This window comes from Gossypium hirsutum, chromosome A01 (genome assembly GCF_007990345.1).
Source record: "Gossypium hirsutum isolate 1008001.06 chromosome A01, Gossypium_hirsutum_v2.1, whole genome shotgun sequence".
In the NCBI taxonomy this organism is placed as follows: Eukaryota; Viridiplantae; Streptophyta; class Magnoliopsida; order Malvales; family Malvaceae; genus Gossypium; species Gossypium hirsutum.
In genome coordinates, this window is record NC_053424.1 from 114,929,661 (window position 1) to 114,950,102 (window position 20,442).

The window sequence follows — 20,442 nt, forward strand, 5'->3', positions numbered from 1 at the left end:
TCTAATACACAAATGTGAGTAGAAAGTGAAATTAGGTTTAATACTCAAGGACAAAACCACTAACATTTAACCATCTAATCAAATAACCTAATGTATTAAATTATTAAAGAAAACGAATTTTGTAGAATGCGTTTTTAGACACATCAGCAGAAAGCGCAATGTTTCCTGCAAGATGCGTTTTCTATTTCTCTCTCTAAAATCGGCTTATTCCCTAAATATCAGAAAAATTAGCCTATTTTCCATTATCTTTCAAAATTTGCATATATTGTTAATGTACTTAGGGTTAGAGGGTTTTTCTTTTCTTTTGCCTCTTGTTTGGAAGTGGGGGAATTGGGGTAGGGATGTGAGGTGGAGAAGGGGGGTTTAGGGGTTATATAGGTGGTGTATGAGAGTGGGATTTAATGGGATGAGTGGGGGTTGGTATTGCGTAACCGTTATTATCGTCACTGTTGACTGATGGCTGAGTATTAGGTTCCCAAATTGTCAGGTCAGTGTACGGTTTGGGCTTTTAATGTGCTAATTTTTTTATTCACGGTCAGAATATGATAATTGATCTTGTTTTCATCCCAAATCGATATTTGAACTGAAGATTTAGGATCCTAAATCGAATCTATATTATTTCGGTAAAAAATTATATATTATTTAAATAAATAATTATATTATTTGGGTTTAAAAACAGTAGAATTTCATTTATTCACCTTTGTGACAAGCAAAAAAGACACCTACATCTAATGCTCAATTTAAGATAAACAAGAAAACTTCAACCTGTAACACTAGCTTCTGCGAGCACAACTCTTCCATGCGAAGTACACTTGTACAAAATCCAATTGAAACAATTCAATCTTATAATGTTTCTATCAATGAATATATGCCAAACTAGGAAGCACGGCCACCGCGGTATTCCCCTCATTTCGGTGTTGGACACTCTTCTAACTAGTGTATAGTTAGGGATTGGTAGGGCCTTGACTCCCCTAAAATTAATTTTTTATTTATTTAAATTCTTTAAAATTTTAAATTAATAAAGATAAAATTGTACTTTATCTCTCTAAAAATGATAAAATTTTAATTTAATCTTTTAAAATTTATAAAAATATAAACTATTAAAATAGTGAAATTACATTTTTATTATCGTAAAAATTACAATATAATTTTGGCTCCTCCCTACAAAATTTTCGGCTTCTCCCCCAATCTCTGACAGACCTTAAGTATCTATGGGACACGCCAAAAAAAATTTAAAAAGAAAGGGGACACGATCTCGACATGATCAAGATATGGATGACGAAAAATGAACATTGACAGTGGCTGGAGATAACTGAAGAACAAGCAAAGAAGATGAAAAAGGGTATGAGTTCCAGAAAAGAAAAGAAGAATGTATGGCGTAAATTTACTACCTAAAAAAAATCATAAAATTACACATAAATTTTGATTCAATGTCTAATATAAGGATTGAATTTCGATTTGGTGTATACATATGAAATATTAGTTTTAATTCAATTATACATATTTTAAAAATAAATCGAATTATTTTTATATTAAAAAAATAAAATTGATTGCGTATGCAATAAACAAACCTTAAATGATGTCACATCAATAAATACATTTTCGAGCTATGAAAATTAAGTTGAAAAGGGAAAAAAGCCTTTTGCTAGCTACCAGCTTGATGAAGAGAAGGTGCATAAGAGACTTTATAGTAAATCACATGCAGCACCAACCAAGGCAGTGCAAGCTGTACCTAACCAGGGAAAGGTGGTAGGTGGCCATAGTTAAGGAGCAATTACTAGTACCATAAAATGAAAGACCAATTTAGACATTGAAGAAAGAAAAATGGAAGGCCAAAACCAAAATATGAAGATACTATGCCTTCATGGGTTTAGAACCAGTGGGAAGTTCCTGCAGAAGCAAATCAGCAAATGGGATCCTTCTCTTTTTCTTCATCACTTTCAAATGGTATGAATGTATGTATGATAATTGAATCATGTAAGATAATGTTTGAATTCATATTATGGCTATATATTAATGTTCAAAATTATTAATAAGAGTTGCGAATGAAATCTTGACATTGTTGGTAAAGTTTGAGTTTTTAAGTTTTTGAATATCCAAATTTACATCTCATAATATGCAATTACCATTATAGGTTTTAGTGCATAATTAATTTGTGCTTTGTCTTGATTTGATTCTAATTTGTAATTGTTCGAATATATATATATATTTGTTTTGTATTTTGTAAATTCAGGATTTTCCTGACGGGTTATTTAGTGCCGGAGGAAAGTCAGACATAGAAGGCATATTCCCTCCTCCATACTTTGAATGGTTCCAATTCAACAAGGAATTCACAGAGTACACAAACCTTGAGGAATGCATCTCTCACTTGTGTCAATATATCACCCACAATGGCCCTTTTCATGGATTGCTCGGCTTTTCCCAAGGTGCAACTCTTGGTGCTCTTCTACTGGGCTACAAGGCTCAGGTAATATAAGTTTTTAGTTCCAGAAACATGGATCAAAAGCCAAAACTAAGCCTACTCTAAGCCTTTTAAATGATGATGATGATCTCTGTGGCAAAAACAGGGGAAGGTGTTAAAGGAGCATCCACCTTTCAAAATGTTTGTATCAATATCAGGATCAAAATTCAGAGAGCCAAGCATATGCGAGGTGGCTTACAAAGACAAAATCAATGTGAAATCAGTTCACTTCATCGGAGCTAAGGATTGGTTAAAGTTGCCTTCAGAGGATTTGGCTACTGCTTTCCATGATCCTCTTATCATAAGGCACCCCCAAGGTCATACTGTCCCACGTTTGGGTAGGTACCTTAATGCTCGCTTCTGTTTTGCCTTTTCATACGCTGTGTTGGATTCCTATTTCTAAAGGGTTTTTTTTTATAAAATAATACTAAAAAATTAATCATATATAAAAATGAGGCCGGAACTGATTAATTACGAAAACGAGGTGTTTGTTATAGTATTTCTTGGTGCCACCGGTGTATCAGAAGGCACCACCCACTTTTGCCCAATCATGCAGCAATCAAATCGTTTTTTTAAAAATTAGTTTTTTTTTTGTGTTGGTACTGGTATATATTTTTGAAAATATTCATATTTTCATGGGTATACACGTTGAAAGAATAAAAAAAATATTATTTTTGATACCGCTTGACCCATCGATGACATTGTTCAAAATTTAAAAAAGAAATTCCTGACAGTCAGGCAGCACTAGCCTGAAGCTTGTTGCCGATGTGACCAATCGGCCATGCCTTGGTTGTACCGAGGCACATTTTCTTTTTTTTTTAGGCAATACCAATAAAAAATATTTTTTTTTTGTTTTTTCAATGTGTATACCCATGAAAATACGAGTGTTTTTAAATATATATATCGGTACCGCCTAACATAGTGGCGACGCAAAAAAGAATTGTTTTCTTTTAAAAACGTCATGATAGTTGCATGATTGGGCAAAAAGTGGGATGGTGCCACTTGACACACCGATTGCACCAAGAAACACCGTAGCTAACATCCCATTTTCGTATTTAATTAATTTTTTAGTATTTTTTATTAAAAAAAACCATTTCTAAGCTCATCCATATTTAACTTGATTTTTTAATTTTCATTGTCAATAGAATTTTAGCTTGCTCATGGGTCGGGTCATCTATCCAGGACAATTTGAAAAATAGGAGTGTTTAGACAAAATATGATGCTCAAAAAATGGGTTTGGGTAAAATTTAAGGCCCAATTTCTATATAAGTCAGGCCTTGAGCAAGGTCTTTTGTTCGAGTCCGGTCTGGCCTGAATATACTATGTTATAAAGATAATTATCTTAATTATAATATTACTAACCCAATAACAATTAAACCTATTACCCAAAACCTAAAAAAAAAACCACTTACCCAACTAAATAATCCAACTCAAAATATAAAAATTTAAAAATTATTCTTAATACAATAAAATATTTATTATATTTATTTGTGTTTTTAATATAATAAAACATCTATTATATGTATAGTAGTATTTTTTAATACAAATATTTTTAATGTATTAGAAAACTTTTATTTTAACGTCTTTTTAGTTCATTTAGTTTATTGCATTATTAAAAAATATTTTTAAATAAAAATTAATCTAAAAAATATTTGATACTTTTTTTTTAATTTGATACCTAAACTGACACTTTTCTTAAGTTGGTACTTAATATTTTTTGGGGTCTAATTTGATACCTAAACTTGACTTTTTTTTCTAATTTGGTACTTGAACTGGTCAAATGTTTTACAAATTACTCCAATATACTAACAATGTTATTTTCATGAGATAATAAAAATAATCAATGTATAACCAACATGTGACAGATAATGTGGTATTTCTTTTGTATTTTATATGTTTAACTACTTTTAGTTTTTTATTTATTTTTTATTAATTAAAAAATTAATTTCTTTTAATTCTAGTTTTTAAACCTCTTTTTTTCTTATTTAATGTTAATTCGTTAATCATAATTCAATACCTATCTTTTTTAATTTGAATTTCCTCTAGTACTGGCAATATTTTTGTAGCATAACTAAAAAAAGGTTAACACCATTATTGTTTTGTGTAATTTATACAACATTTAATAAATTTAGGTACCAAATTTGACCTAAAAAAAGCTTAGGTACCAAATTAGAAAAAAAAATAGCAAGTTCAAGTATCAAATTGGACCCAACAAAGTTTAGGTACCAAATTAGGAAAAAAATACCAAGTTCAATTATCAAATTAGACCCAAAAAAGTTTAGGTACCAAATTAGGAAAAATGTCAAGTTTAGATACCAAATTAAAAAAAAATGTCAAGTTCATATACCAAATATTATATTAAACCTTATTTGATTCATCTCTTCCCACAGATGAGGTATCCACAGAGCAATTGCGCAAATGGATAGCAAATATTGTCTTTGATAACAAAGATAGTATTAGCAAAGGGGAAGAACATGATGAACAAGAAACAAGGAAGGTCGACACACCAAATGAGATGCAAAATAACATCATTGACGACGACAACAACAACAACCAAATTAATGCCTTGGAAAGTGCAACAACTGAAGAGGAAATACCAAAAGAAATGCAAAATAAGATCATCATCAACAACAACAACCAAATAAATGCCTCGGAATTTGCAGGGAAGGAACATAAAGTGGTGATTCAAGATAAGAGCATCAACACTCAAATTGATGCCTCCCAAGATGCATTGTAAGCACTTGGGATTGCTTTTTTCTTATGGAGGATAAGGTTAGGATGTCGAAATTAATAGTTTAATTTTTTTTATGTTTACTTTATTATTTATGTTTGTTTGAATTGGACCGACCTATTTTTCATTAATTAATAAATTTTTGAAATGAGTCGACCCATTTTTCATTTTCCATTTAGATAATTGTTTTTATTTGATTTTTTTTATATCTATCAACTATTATTATAGCCTCATTTTGTGCATCAATTTTCCTAATTTTTTATTTAATATAAATTATATTTAATTAATTAGTCTAAGAATTTATATTTTCGGGGAAAAATAATGCGAAAAGAGTACTATATCTGTAGAAGGGTAAATTACAAAGTTAGTCTTAAGTTTTTATTTTGGTCACTGAAAAGAAAAAATTCTCAAATATAGAATTGCCATTAGAGAGTTTTCCTTGTTTTATTCACCCATCATTAGTACGTTTTTATTTTGGTCACTCATTTTTCTTTTTAAAATTAATTTTACTTTCCAGTAAAAGAAAAAGGGAAAACCATTTTTTTTATTTTTTTCCCTTTTTTAAAATGAATCTTAGTTTTCTTTTCCAATAAAAAATGAAAATATCTCGGTTTTTATAGAGAATTACATTTGCTTTATGAATAACTCAATTCCTGGTAAAAATTGAAAATTTTCCCTTCATTTGAAAAAATAATAATTCTAAAAAAAAGAGCAACCAAAATGAAAAATTTTGGTGACTAAAATGAGTGTATATTGCCATTAGCCATATTAATGGTGAATGACCAAAACGAAACATTGCTAAAGTTGGGTAAAAAAAAACCATCTAAAGATAGTGCTAAATTTTATTTCGGTAACCAAAATGAAAATTTACTAAAATCGTGTGACTAACTATGTAGTTTATCCTATACATAAATATTTACTCATATCAAAACATCTTTACCTTATAACCATCCTGTTATAGGCCAATTTTGGGCCGTTTTTAAAATGACTCGGGCCCAAATACATTACATAAACCCAAATACCTTACAACCTAAACCCACAAACCCAAACAATAACCCTTACCCAAAACCCATTACAAAATCCAAATACCCCAAGCCCAATACTACCCTAAAATCTAACCCAATAGAAGCCCAAACCCATCAACTAACAGCCCAAAACCCACCAAACCCTAGTCGCTTAAGTTCAGCCGAACCTACCCCTACTTGCGCCACCAACCCTGCAGCACCTGCCACCTGCCCTCTGCACCCCATGCCTCTGTCACCTCCATCGTGCCCATCCCCTGCAAAGAGACAAGACAGAAACAATAGGAAATTAGATGAGAAAGGGTATAAAACCCGAATCAAAAGTTGTAAAATGGGGGGGATGAATTTTTTATAAATGAAAACAACAGATTCGGCCATCTCACACAATAAATTCCAGTGATATCAAAACCAAATCGGAAGACAGAAATAACAAAAATCGAAAGCTAAAATCTAAGGTGATTTCTTTTTTTCCTTTTATTTTAGTTTCATTTTAAATCTATTTTCTCTCCTATCTATACTAAAAAAACATATAAAAGAAAATATAATAAAAATACCAAAAAAATTAAAATTTTTACCTTTCCGGCCACCATGTACGGTGGCCGGCGATCGGTCAGTGACCGGCCCCCTGGCCGGGAATCCCCTCCCCCTCCCTTCTCTCTTCTTTCTCTCTTTTTTTTTCCATTCCAAATGATTTTTTTTCAAAATTTTTTATCTTTTATAGGGGACCAAAACGGTGTGTTTTGGTCCCCCCCTTTAAACAAAAAACGACGTCATTTTGACCCCGGGTCGGGTCGACCCGACCCGCTCCAAGCCAGGATCCGAGTGTTTTTGAGCAGAAGGGCAATTTTCGCATTTGGCCCTTCCGCTTTTCTGGGATTTTACAATCAAGTTTTTCATTATTTTTAATTTGGCCCTGGAATTTTTCATTGTTTTCAATTTAGTCCCCGTGCATACGCTGCGTTTTGATAACAGGGAAATATTGCCATTTTGGTCCCTTCACTTTTCTCGCGTGTTCTAATAAGTCCTTTCCTCTTTTCTTTCTTTTAAAATTCGCCCAAAACTTTGACTCTAATTTGATTTTCGTCCCTTTTCATTTTATTTATTTATTTATTTTATTTTCGTTTCTTTTAATATTGTTATTATTATTCCTAATATTATTAATACTATTATTTCTACTATTATTGTTATTATTAATATCCTAGTTACTAACAAATAATTATTTTTAATATATTATTATTAGTTATTACTATTTTTAGTATTATTATTATATGTAATATTAGTATAGGTTTTATTATATATGTACGTATATATATAGTATTATCTTAATTACTTTATTTTAATATTATTATTATATTCTATGTTTTTTTTTATATTACATCATCATTTTTAGTATTACTGTTATATAATATTAGTGTATATTTTATTATACGTATACATATATATTTGTACATAGTATCACTTTCTACTTTATTTTATTATTTTTATATTATGTCTATGTATGTGAATTTAATATACTTATGTATCATATTACATATATCTTTTATATACGTTATATCTGCTTTTAATACCATACTTTTATATATATTATTATGAACACGCATTAATATTATTAGTTATGTATCTTTATACTATTATAGTATATTCCTAACACCATTATTATATATATATATACTTTATGCAACATATTAATAGTTGTTCTTTTATTATTATTATTATTATTATCTTCTTTGAAATATATGTATATTATATGTATTCTTTTAACTTGTGCTACATATATATATTTTTATTCTATGCTATGTATATATATATTTTTCAATATTGTTGTTCGAATTGTATGTCATCTTATGTATATATTTTTAATATTCTTAGCTATATTTGATATACTATCCCCATGTATATATTATTATTACATTTATTTTATTCCTATTATATTTATTATTAGTACATATATTTCAATATCCGTGTATATATATTTTTTATAGTTTCATATGTTATTACACTCATTAATAAACTTATTATTTTCCATATTGTCACTTATGATCTCAATATTATTATATGTTATTTGGTGTACATGTATCTTTTTATTGTTACTATTGTTACTATTATTATTAGTATATGTCTGTTATATATGTATATTGCATATGTTCATTTTAAATATGTTATATATATATGTATGTATTATGTACCCGTATTAGTATGATTATGTAAACCTTTTTCATCCTATTTTACATACATATTCTTAATGTCATTACTATGTATATATATTCATTGTTTCCCCTTCATGTTTAATTCTAGTATTACGTTTAATATCGCATACATCTTTATCATTATTGTCACATTGATTATTTGCTTCAATATATTTCTAGCTCTTTCGTTTATTTATTTTTATTCCATATCAGTTTTGCTTTGCATTACCTCGAAAATCATATTCTTGTTTTCTAATTAATTTCAATAATCAAGGTATCGTACCAATTTAACATTAAGTTATCAAATTTCATCGCTATGTTGGGTGAACATCAATTGACTCGTGTTAAAACGGTATGTCTTTTTCGAAAACCGAAAAAACTAAAATTTCCCGTCTTTTCAATCGGATCACGACTAAATGTTACATTGAACTCGCATTTTTTAAAATCAAGATAACACGTGTTTTACAATATACCAATTTTGGGCGTCGCGAGGGTGCTAATACCTTCCTCGCGCGTAACCGACTCCCGAACCCTACTTCTTCTCTGGATTTTGACGTAGACCTAAATTTGGCCTTCTTTTTGTTAGAAGAAAATGAATTTTCTTATCAAAAGATGATTTATTAGGTGTCCGATCGCACCTAGAAAAAAGATCGGTGGCGACTCCCCTTTTTTCATAAAACCGAAATTCTATTTTCAAATTTTCAATAAATCGCCACAATTAGCGACCAAGCTAAAGATTTTACGTCGCTACACATCCCACACATAATAGGATATCATTACACGGCTCCCACAACCCTTTTTATACCCACTTTGAGGATGGGACAAAGGGACTCCTACCTAGAGGTGTTTATGGGCCGGCTTGAGCCTAATAAAAAATTTAAGCCTAAAAAATGGGTTTAAAATTTTACTTAAGTCTGGCCTAGATAAAAATACTAAAGCTCGGGTCTGGCCCACCTATATTAATTTTTTATATTATTTTTTATATACTTTTTAAATATATATAATACATCAAAAATACTAAAAATATTAAAATAAATATTTCCCAACAAATTGAAAATAAAATTTAAAAAATATGTATACTTAAATAACACTAAGATAGATGCAACTTAGCAAGCAAATGCCTCTAAAATAATAATAAAATTAACAAATACATCTAAAATAATAACAAATAAGATTTATACAATATCTAAACAATAACAACAAAATAGTAGCAACATAATAGTAAAATGGTAGCAAAATAGGGAGAAAGTAACAAGAAAATTGCATTAAAAGAAATTGTCCTTTAGTGATTTCGGGCTAGGCTCAGGGCTAAAAATGCCTTACACAAGGCCTGACTCATTTTTTAAATGGACGTTATTATTTATCCAAGTCAATTTTTTGAGCCTATATTTTTACTCAAATTCTCTCACATTTTAGGCAGGCCTTCGGACCAAGTGACCCGATCTATGAACAGGTCTACTCCTCCCTTACTCTCAACTAAGCTCCATGGGAGCTCCCATTACCTCATATCCCTCAGACTCAGCTACTTGCAACTCTTAGCTCATTAGGTGGATCATCTCTGATTTTCTTAGAACATTTTTATATCAACAATACTTAATTTTTTTCTTACATAACTTTCACGATGTTTTAAGGTCGCAATGTGAATAACTTTTTTTTACAAAATGCCACGTAATCCAATTAGCAAAATTACACTAAACCCCAGTTTTTCATTGCTTTTGAAAAGTGCTTTTGAAAAGTGCTGTGGAAAAATGCTTTTGAGGAGTATTGTTGAGAAGTGCTTTGGAAAAATTTAAGTGTTTGATATTACTTTCAAAAAGTATTTTTGAAAAGTAAAATGTTCATTTTAGACATGATATTATAAAGTAACAAATATGTATTTAAATAATGTTCAAATTAGTTAATATTATGATATTTTAGTAAAAATATAAAAAAATAATTTATTATAACTTATTATTAATATTTTAATATATAATATTAATTTTAAATATTTCTAAGTAATTAATATTAATTATTTATTAAATTTAATTAGAATATATAAACTATATTTAAATATTTAAATATAATAATTAAATATTTGTAATTAGATATTGACACAATTGTATTATTTTAAAAAATATTTTTATTTTTAATTAATGCTTTTAACACATTTGTAAAACTCATATTAAATAACCAAGAAAGAGAACATAAAATAATAGCATCAAACACATTTTAAGTCAAAAAGTAAGGTTAAAAAGGTAAAATAACAGACAAAAGTGATTTTTGGCTGAAAAAGCTAAAATTTACTGCTTTTTCATCTATAAAAAAGCTCATCCCAAAAGTTAAAAAAGTTGCCCAATGATATGTGTTCTTTATTACTTTTAAGAGAAAATCACTTTTTTTAGAAAAAGTTCATCCCAAAAGCAATGGAGAACACACCCTAACTTGTTAACAATTAGATTTTAATTATTAAATAAAAAATAAGAATTTTAAATTCCTAAAATTAAAAATAAAGAGATTAAGTTTCAAAATATACAAACGAGTAAAAAGATTGTGAGCATGATTAGGCCTACGAATAATAATAAGTAGAAGCAAATCAATACAAAGTTCAATCAAACTAAAATAAAAATATATCCATCCCTATATCACAATAAATCTGGATAATATTTATTTATTTTTAAGGCATAATGATTTATTTAGTCCTTCAACTTTATAAAAAATATCATTTTAACCCTCCATTTAATTTTTTACCTTTTTAGTTCTTAAACTTGTATTTTTCATCAAATCACCTCAAAATGAATAGAAAATTTAACGTTTTTAACTTTTCTGACATTGCATACACGTGGATTGCCATGTTAATGACATGTCAGCATTTAATTAATTTTTTAAAATTTAAAAATTCAAATAAAATTATAAAAACTATTTTTAAAAATTAAAAATCATTAAATTTATTAAAAATTTATAAAACTATAAAAAAAATTTCAATATTTTTTATATTTTAAAAAATTAATTAAATACTGACATGTCATTTATGCAACAATATACATGTATACCACGTCAGCAAAGTTAACAAACATTAACTTATTCATCCATTTTAGGGTAATTTGACATAAATATAAGTTCAATGGGTAAAAGAGACGAAAATTTAAATGAAAATTAAAATAATTTTTTTTAAAATGGAAGGATCATAAAAGTTATTAAACCTATTTTTTATTTTTTTTATGAATTTTTTTTTGTTTTTTTATTGAAAAGAAAGCTATTTTTTCCACAATTCTTTTACTACTACAAATGAAATACTTTCTTAAATATAAATATAAATATATGTAGAAACCATGATAATACAAAATCAAAACAATAGGACAACACATATTCATAACATCCAATTATTAGGACTCCATGCTTAGGGCCATTAGTTAAGGGACAAATTTGTACATTTCAAATTCTTAGTGACTCAGCAGTGGGCACCCCACTTTGTCTGAAACACAATTGATATGACTGTTTGTCCCCTTTGTAGATTAAATAGAGATATAGGATATATTATTACATCTTTAGATGTTATTAAAGTTCAAGTTTTTTTATAATTTATAAAATATTAAATTAGTAATAATAATTTTTTAATTTAAAAAAGTTGATATATTATTTGGTATTTGAATATTTGAATTTTTTTTGTCTCAATTTGATATTGAATTTGATTTTATTGTTCAATCCGATATATGAATTTTCTTTTGTCTCGATTTAGTATCTATATTTTTTTACTAGAGTACACATATCAGGCACTCATTGGGCTATTTGGTATAGTTACCAAATAAAATATTAAAATTAAACTCAAATATCAGGCAAGTTTTTGAAGTGATTGTCTATGTGCCATTGGAAATGGCCACTTTCACTTTCATTATGCCAAACGCATAACTTGTTTTATTTATTGGCATGTTTGACCAAAATATTTTGATGATTTGTTTGTATCATTTTAAAGATTTTGTGTAGCCAATCTCATCTGTATTATTAGAGAATATATTGAATCAAGCAAAATTATTGTTTAAGGATTCTTATATGATCTTTATGTATTGAGAAAGTAATCCATGAATATATGAGTTGACTTTATGATATTTTGTATCATTATATTAAGGATAATTTATTATATTAAGATATGCTATCTATGAAAATATGAGTTGATTTTATGATCTTTTGTATCCTTATATTAAGGATAATTGATTTGATAAGATTTGGGTAAATCAAAATAGATTAGAAGTTACCTTGTGAAGATGAATTCACGCTCTAAATATAGAAAGCTTGATCAACCATGATAGAAGTTTTATTATTGAGGTAAAATTTTTTATTTGTTTGTCGAAATGTCAATGAAAGTGATCACTTTAGCTAGCATTTCCACAGGCAACATAACAAGCCTTGGAGTTGAAAATCTTTTCAACCAAATTAGTTGAGTAATAACTTCAATGATTTTGTGGACATGTGTTGGCCAATATCTAAAGATTAATATTGTAGAGAACAAATCTTTGGAGTTTGGATCGGATCAAGCAGTTAAATTCCTTACTTTATGGAGATCAAATCGGAAGTATTGAAGACATATCTCTCAAAAGTCTAATTTACTTTGGTCTTTATTAGTATATTTTATTTAAATGTCTTAGCGACTCTTTAATAGAGATTAGGATTATAATTGATCTCTAATATGTTAGCAATGCTCAAACTTCTATATATTTGAGAAACTTGTATGGGTTGAAGTATAGTGAGTATGGGTGAGCAAAACTAGATTTGATTCAAAAAATTAATTTCTTTTTTAAATTTCAAGTTAATCAAATTGAGTTTTTTGAGTTAACTCAAATAATTAATTCGAGTTTCGAGTTTGAATCGAGTTGAATTTTTTAATTCAAATAATTCGATTAACATATTAGTGTAAATATGCTTTTGGTCTCTGTCAATTTAAAAAATGAGCAAATTGGTCTCTCTCTCAACAAAAAATACAAAATAATCAAAATAATTTTCAAAAATTCAAAATAAATTTAAAAATCAAAATATTTATAAAAATTCTAAAATTTATATTTTTAAAAATTATAAAAAAATTAAAAAATTCTAAAGAGTATATATAGAAAGTTAAATTTTTTCTAAAATAATAATTTTAGGACCTAAATAAGTTAATTAATTATTTAAGTTTATTATATTAAAGTATCTCATTCTTTTTTTATTATTTTGCTTTAAAAAAGTTGTCAAATATATATGTTTTTAAATTTATGTGCTCTAATATAGAATTAGTTAATATTGTACTAAAATTTTAATTTGACATATTTAATTTTTTTATTTAACTCGAATAATTCACTCGATTTGACTTGACTTAAATTTCATGCCACTCAACTCGATTCGAAAAAAGTGAGATTTCTATAATAGGAGAGTGATGAAATTTGAATCACTTTTTGTATTTGGTCTTAAAGATAGTGGATTTACTCAGTTAATTAAGCTTCGCAGTCGTAGGAAAACCGGACAGCTTAAACAATTTGTTGTCCCCTTATTTTATTTTGTTTTTCACAGTACCATCAAAAGTGTCCTCTTAAACTATCACTTCTGTTCATACTTTATTTCTAACAATTATAAACTGATACAAATCAACAATTGGTATAAAAACCTCCCACTTAATGTAACTAGTGTTATTCCTAATGTTGATAGTTGCTTCATATGGAAGTTTGTTGTTCATTATAATATAAAATCAAAACAATAGTACAACACATATTCATAACATCCAATTATTAGGACCCCATGCTTATAGCCATTAGCTAAGGATAAAATCCAATGGTTAGAAGGGGACAAACTTGTACATTTCAAATTCTTAGTGACTCAGCAGTGGGCATCCCACTTTGTGTGAAACACAATTGATGTGATTGTCCCTCTATAGATTAAATAGAGAGAGGATATATTATTACACCTTTTGATGTTTCAGGTATTTGATTAGCCACCTTACTTGGGTGGAGTTAGAGGGGTATGATAGAGGCTAGCTTTTCTAAACTAGAAATTTTTTTATTTGGTATTTGAATATTTAATTTTTTTTGTTGTCTTAATTTAGTATTTTAATTTGATTTATTGTTAAATTTGATATATTAATTTTTCTTTTGTCTCGCTTTAGTATTTATATATATTCTTTTTACTAGAGTATACATATTAAACATTCATTGGGTCATTTGGTTTAGGTATCAAATAGAACATTAAAATTAAACTTAATTATTAAGTAAGTTTTTAAAGTAGTTGTCTATGTGCCATTGGAAGTGGCCACTTCCACTATCATTATGCCTAACACATAACTTGTCTTATGTTTTGGGTTTTTTATTAAACTAACCCTAAAAAAATAAATTAATTATCAAAATAACCTACTTTTTTAATTAAATACAAAAATAACCCGTTTTCCACAGTAAAAAGTGGTGGAGCCATATGATATGGCGCCACCACAGTGCCACGTCAGCAAGGGGTGTTAAAAAATTATTTTTTGGTGGAGCCACCAGTATTAAATATCAGGGAAATACTTAAAGTTTTAGAAAAATAGGGGACTTAAAAAAAATTACCATTTTCGGGTGGAGCCATTCTTAATGGCGCCACCACTTTTCTGCCTTCACACCTTTTTGTTTTCTTTTTCTTTTATTTTCATATTTCTTTTGTTTTTTTCTTTTATTTTCATATTTCTTTTTTTTACTTTTTTATTTTGTTCCTTAATAAATTTTATCTTTTTATTTTTTTTACTTTTTTTATTTTTTTCTTATTTCATTTTGTTTATTTTGTTTTATTTTTTATTATTAACTTTAAAATGATACAATATAATATATTTTTTAATTATGATATAATATAATTATGTGGTGTCTAATATCATTTTATTTTTTTATTTAATATGATATAATATAATATATTTTTTTAATTATGATTGGATTTTAACACCCATGTCAAAAGAAAATATTATCTACTATAACTATTAAATATAAAAATAAATTTAATAGTTTTCTATTATAATTTTAAAATAAATAAATAAAATTTATTTTTATTTTACTTTTAATATTCCCGCCCCCGCCCCCAAAACCTTAACCATTTATAATGATCCTTCAATAAATTTTATCATTCCATTTTAATCGACTTTTATGTTTATAATGATTTTTTTATTCACATTTTGTCGTTTTTGCAGTCTAATTTTATAGAAAAATATTTTAATCAATTTTTTTATTTTTTTTATTAAAACCACCTCAAAAAATTTAATTTTGTTGACATATCTCACATTTGATTGTCATATAATGATATGTCAACATTTAATTCATTTTTAAAATTTAATTTTTTATATATTCTTAATTATTTTAAATTATTTTAAATTTTTAAAATTAATTAAATATTAAGATATCATCCACATAACTATTTATGTATTGAAAAAATTCATCAATTTTGAGTAAAAAATAGATTTAAAAGTTAAGAAAAATGAAAAATTAAATGAATGAATAAAATATTTTTTTTAAATGCAATATATTTTACTAATATTTGTTAATTATAATATTGGATTTTTAGAAAAATAGGATGAAATATTCTTCGCAATTAATACCTATCTTTAAAAGGTAAAAAAGCAATCATGGCCATATAATTCTCATTTAATACAAAAAAGATAAACCAATCATAATTAAAAAATATATTATATTATATCATAATTAAAAAATATATTATATTATATCATTTTAAAGTTAATAATAAAAAATAAGACAAAATAAACAAAATGAAATAAGAAAAAAAATCAAAAAAGTAAAAAAAATAAAAAGATAAAATTTATTAAGGAACAAAATAAAAAAGTAAAAATAAAAGAAATATGAAAATAAAAAAAAACAAAAGAAATATGAAAATAAAAGAAAAAGAAAACAAAAAGGTGTCAAAGGCAGAAAAGTGGTGGCGCCATTTAGAATGGCTCCACCTGAAAATGGTAAATTTTTTTTAAGTCCCCCATTTTTTCAGAACTTTAAGTATTTCCCTGGTATTTTATACTGATGGCGCCATTCAACATGGCTCCACCAAAAAATAATTTTTTAACACCCCTTGCTGACGTGGCACTGTGGTGGCGCTATATCATATGGCTCCACCACTTTTTACTATAGAAAACGAATTATTTTTGTATTTAATTAAAAAGTGAGTTATTTTAATAATTAATTTATTTTTTTGGGTTAGTTTAATAAAAAAGCCCTTATTTATTAGCATGTTTGACTAAAATATGTTGATGATTTGTTTGCATCTTTTTTGAGGATTTTGTGTAGTCAATCTCTTCTTTATTATTAAAGAAATATCCAATCAAGCAAAATTACTGTTTAATGATTCTTATATGATCTACTTACCTTATGTATTGAGAATGTAATCCATAAATATATGAGTTGACTTTATGATTTTTTGTATCAATATTAAAAATAATTTTTTATAATTTGAGATATGCAATCCATGAAAATAGGAGTTGGTTTTATAGTTTTTTTTGTATCCTTATGTTAAGGATAATTAATTTGATAAGATTTGAGTAAATCAAAATAAATTAAAAGTTAATTTGTGAAGATGAATTCACGCTTTAAGTATAGAAAGCTTGATCAACTACGATAGAGGTTTTATTATTGAGGTAAGTTTTTTTAATTGTCTATCGAAGTGCCAATGAAAGTGACCACTCCGGCTAGCATTTCAATAGGCAACATAATTAGCCTTGGAGATGGAAATCTTTTCAATCAAATCAATTAGGCAATAACTTAAATGATTTTGTAGACATATATTGGCCAATATCTGAAGATTACTATTGCGGAGCAACAAATATTTGGAGTTTGAATTGGATCAAGCAATTAAATCCCTTACTTTATGGAGATCAAATCGAGAGCATTGAAGGCATATCTCTCAAAAGTCCACTTTAGTTTGGTCTTTATTAATATGTTGTATTTAGCAATTTTAGCGACTCTTAAATAAAGATTAGGATTATAATTGATCTCTAATATATTAGCAAGGTCCAAACTTCTATATATTTCATAAACTTGTATAGGTTGAGGTATGGTGAGTAGAGGTGAGCAAAACTCAATTTGATTCAAAAAAATCGAATATTTTGTTAATTTCAAGTTAATCAAATTGAGTTTTTCTAGTCAACTCAATTAAGTAATTTAAGTTTCGAGTTCGAATCGAGTTGAATTTTGAAATTCGAATAACTCAAATAATTCAAATAACAAATTGATGTAAATACCTTTTTGGTCCCTGTCAATTTTGAAAACAATCAAACTAGTAACTCTCTCAACAAAAATCGCAAAATAATTTAAAATCATTTTCAAAAATTCAAAATAATTTTTAAAAGTCAAAATATTTAGAAAAATTCCAAAATTTATATTTTTAAAAATTATAAAAAATTTTAAAAAAATTCTAAAGAATATATAGAGAAAGTTAAAAATTTTCTAAAATAATAATTTTGGAACCTAAATAAGTTAATTAATGATACAGGTTTATCATACTAAAGTATTTTTTTTTTGCTTTGAAAAAGTTAAATATATATGGTTTCAAATTTATGTGCTCTAATATGGAATTAGTTAATATTGTAACAAGACTTTAATTTGACATGTTTAATTTTTTTAATTTAACTCAAACAATTCATTTGATTCAACTCAACTTGAATTTCATTTCACTCGACTCGATTAAAAAAAATTTCAAATCGAGTTAAAATGCTAAAATAAGACTCATCAACTCGATTAACTCAAAATTTTTTCACTTATTCAATCGAATGCTCACCCCTAATGGTGAATATTGGGAGGATTTTACTATTCATTAAGGAATGCATTTGTGACTGCAATTGAGATTAAACAAGTTGTCTTTACAGCCTAAGTTCTCATGGGGGAGAACTTAGAGGGGAATGATCTAGGTTTTTAAGATACAAAAGTGAGGTTTTTTTACTAGGAGAGTGATAGGCTTTGAATCACTTGTTGTATTTGGTGTTAAAGATAGTGGATTTACTCACTTAGCTAGGCTTCGCAGTCGTAGGGAAACTGAATTGCTTAAATGATTTCTTGTCCTCTTATCTTTATTTTGTTTTTCACAGTGCCATCAAAAATACCCACTTTCGCTGTCATTTCTGTTCATACTTTATTTATTGCAATTATAGACTAGTACAAACAAACAATTGGTATCAAAGCCTCCCACTTAATGTAGATAGTATTGTTCCTAGTGTTGATACTTGCTTGAGATAGAAGATTATTCTTCATTGATACGACACCGTATGTTTGACGGAGCAATAATCAAATCTTTAATAAAGTCTGTTGATAAAAAAGTATGGTAATCGATTCTCAATGTTGGGAGCCCCCAATTTTTTTATGTTGTTGGTGTCAAAACTCCCAAAGTTGAAACTACTAGGACCACTGAAGAATAAAGGCTTGCAAATTGCAAAGTCAAAGACTCTTAATGCAATCTTTTATCCTATTGATAGCCTAGAGTTTAAAAAGATTTCTAAATACACTATTGCCTGTGAAACTTGATTAATCTTTTGAGATTGCTCATGAAAAACTCAACCCGATGAAAAAATAAAAACTGTAAATATTAATTGCCAAATTCGAAATCCTAAGAATGTTGAAAACAATGAAATTATTGGTTGCACCATCACCTGAAGATACCATACTGTTGACAAGTATAATTACAGTATCCTTGACGAAGCAAGACGAAAAACAAGTGCAAAGGTCAAGTGAGGGGTAAAGATAGTGGAAATGAAAAATTATCACTTCAGTTATTTTTGACTTTTATTTTTTATATTCTTCTTGTTCATTTTACAATCTATATTTAAGGTTCATGACTGTCTTTTTTAACAGAGTTGTTTCCAAGATTCAAACCTAGGTCCTCTCTAAATCCTCCCATTAGGAATACAATATGTTTTATCATTGCATTCAACTATTGTCTTTTTATTTTTATATGTTAAACTGATATTATAAAAAGAAATTAAAAAGTAATGGTTGGCTATGTATGTGTTCAACCTAAAAGAAAAAAGAATTACTTAAAAAATAAATGAGAGCCGAATGGTGAATATAGAGAAATGATAAAGAAAAAGAAAAAATGAGATAAGTGTCTGGTGCGGGGATGAGGAGTTTTCCTTCCGAGCCGTCGCGTTTGTTGTGATCCACTCCTTTGTAGATTTTACGAGGCAAAAGGCAGGAAGCTAAGAACCGACACCAAGCATCAAAGCACAAATGAAGGCAAAGTTGGGACAATACGTGGCAACTAAATAATTATTATAATAATGTGGTTCTTGTTTGTTGGGGGGGACACATTCACCACGTGACACCATTTCCATCTCAAAGAATCTACTCATGGGTCATACAGAATCGCCAAAAGCTTAGCTGAATCAAATTTTATTCTATTCTATTCAAATCACGTTCAATACTACAATAATAATAATGTTTTTATATTAAAAATTAGATTGTTTTATTTTATTAAAAAAATTAAATTAATTAATTATTGTATAAAAATTTTTTAGGTCGGATCGAAGTTTAGTTTAAATTTTTTTTTAAGCTCATGCCTATTTTCGACTTGATCCACCTAAAGTTAATTTTACTCTTTAAAAATTAATAAAATATTATAAACACATTTTAGTTTTTATATTATATAATTAAATTTAAATTTAAAAAATATTTTTATTATTAAACTTGAATTCGGGCAGGACCCAAGGTGTAAAAATACTTACTAAAGTTAGGTTGAATTTATCGGCTTAGACGAGCTACTCGACCCTTGGATAAATTTAGAGCAAACTCATCATTTTATTAAAATTTCCATCTATTTTGACGAAGCAATATGACAATGATAACACATGCTGACATATGGAAATACTAAATCAAGTAAAATGAATAAAATTTTTATCGTGAAGAGACTAATTTAAGGAACCAAACAATAATACATCATCACTTAATAGTAAAAATAAATAATATTTTTAATATTTTTAATATAATATATAAAAATTTATTTATTTATTTTTAATTAAAAAAATAAAATATATTCCGATTGTTAATATAAAAATGTCCGCTGAATAGACAACAATAACAAAATAAGTAAATAGAATGA

General features: G+C 27.3%; 1 protein-coding gene across 2 annotated transcripts; it reads left to right on the top strand.

Moving 5' to 3' along the window:
• The first annotated feature begins 1,708 nt into the window (after positions 1-1,708).
• On the top strand, positions 1,709-5,425 carry LOC107922499 (dihydrofolate reductase). Of its 2 annotated transcripts, none has more exons than XM_041114348.1 (4): positions 1,709-1,955; positions 2,234-2,467; positions 2,568-2,799; positions 4,852-5,425. In XM_041114348.1, exons 1-4 carry the CDS (start codon positions 1,911-1,913, stop codon positions 5,196-5,198), a joined length of 858 nt encoding a protein of 285 aa, XP_040970282.1. In that variant the 5' UTR covers positions 1,709-1,910; the 3' UTR covers positions 5,199-5,425. The 2 variants fall into 2 exon arrangements, with proteins under 2 accessions (XP_040970282.1, XP_040970281.1); XM_041114347.1 differs by having other exon boundaries at positions 1,709-1,947.
• The last annotated feature ends 15,017 nt before the right edge of the window (positions 5,426-20,442 follow it).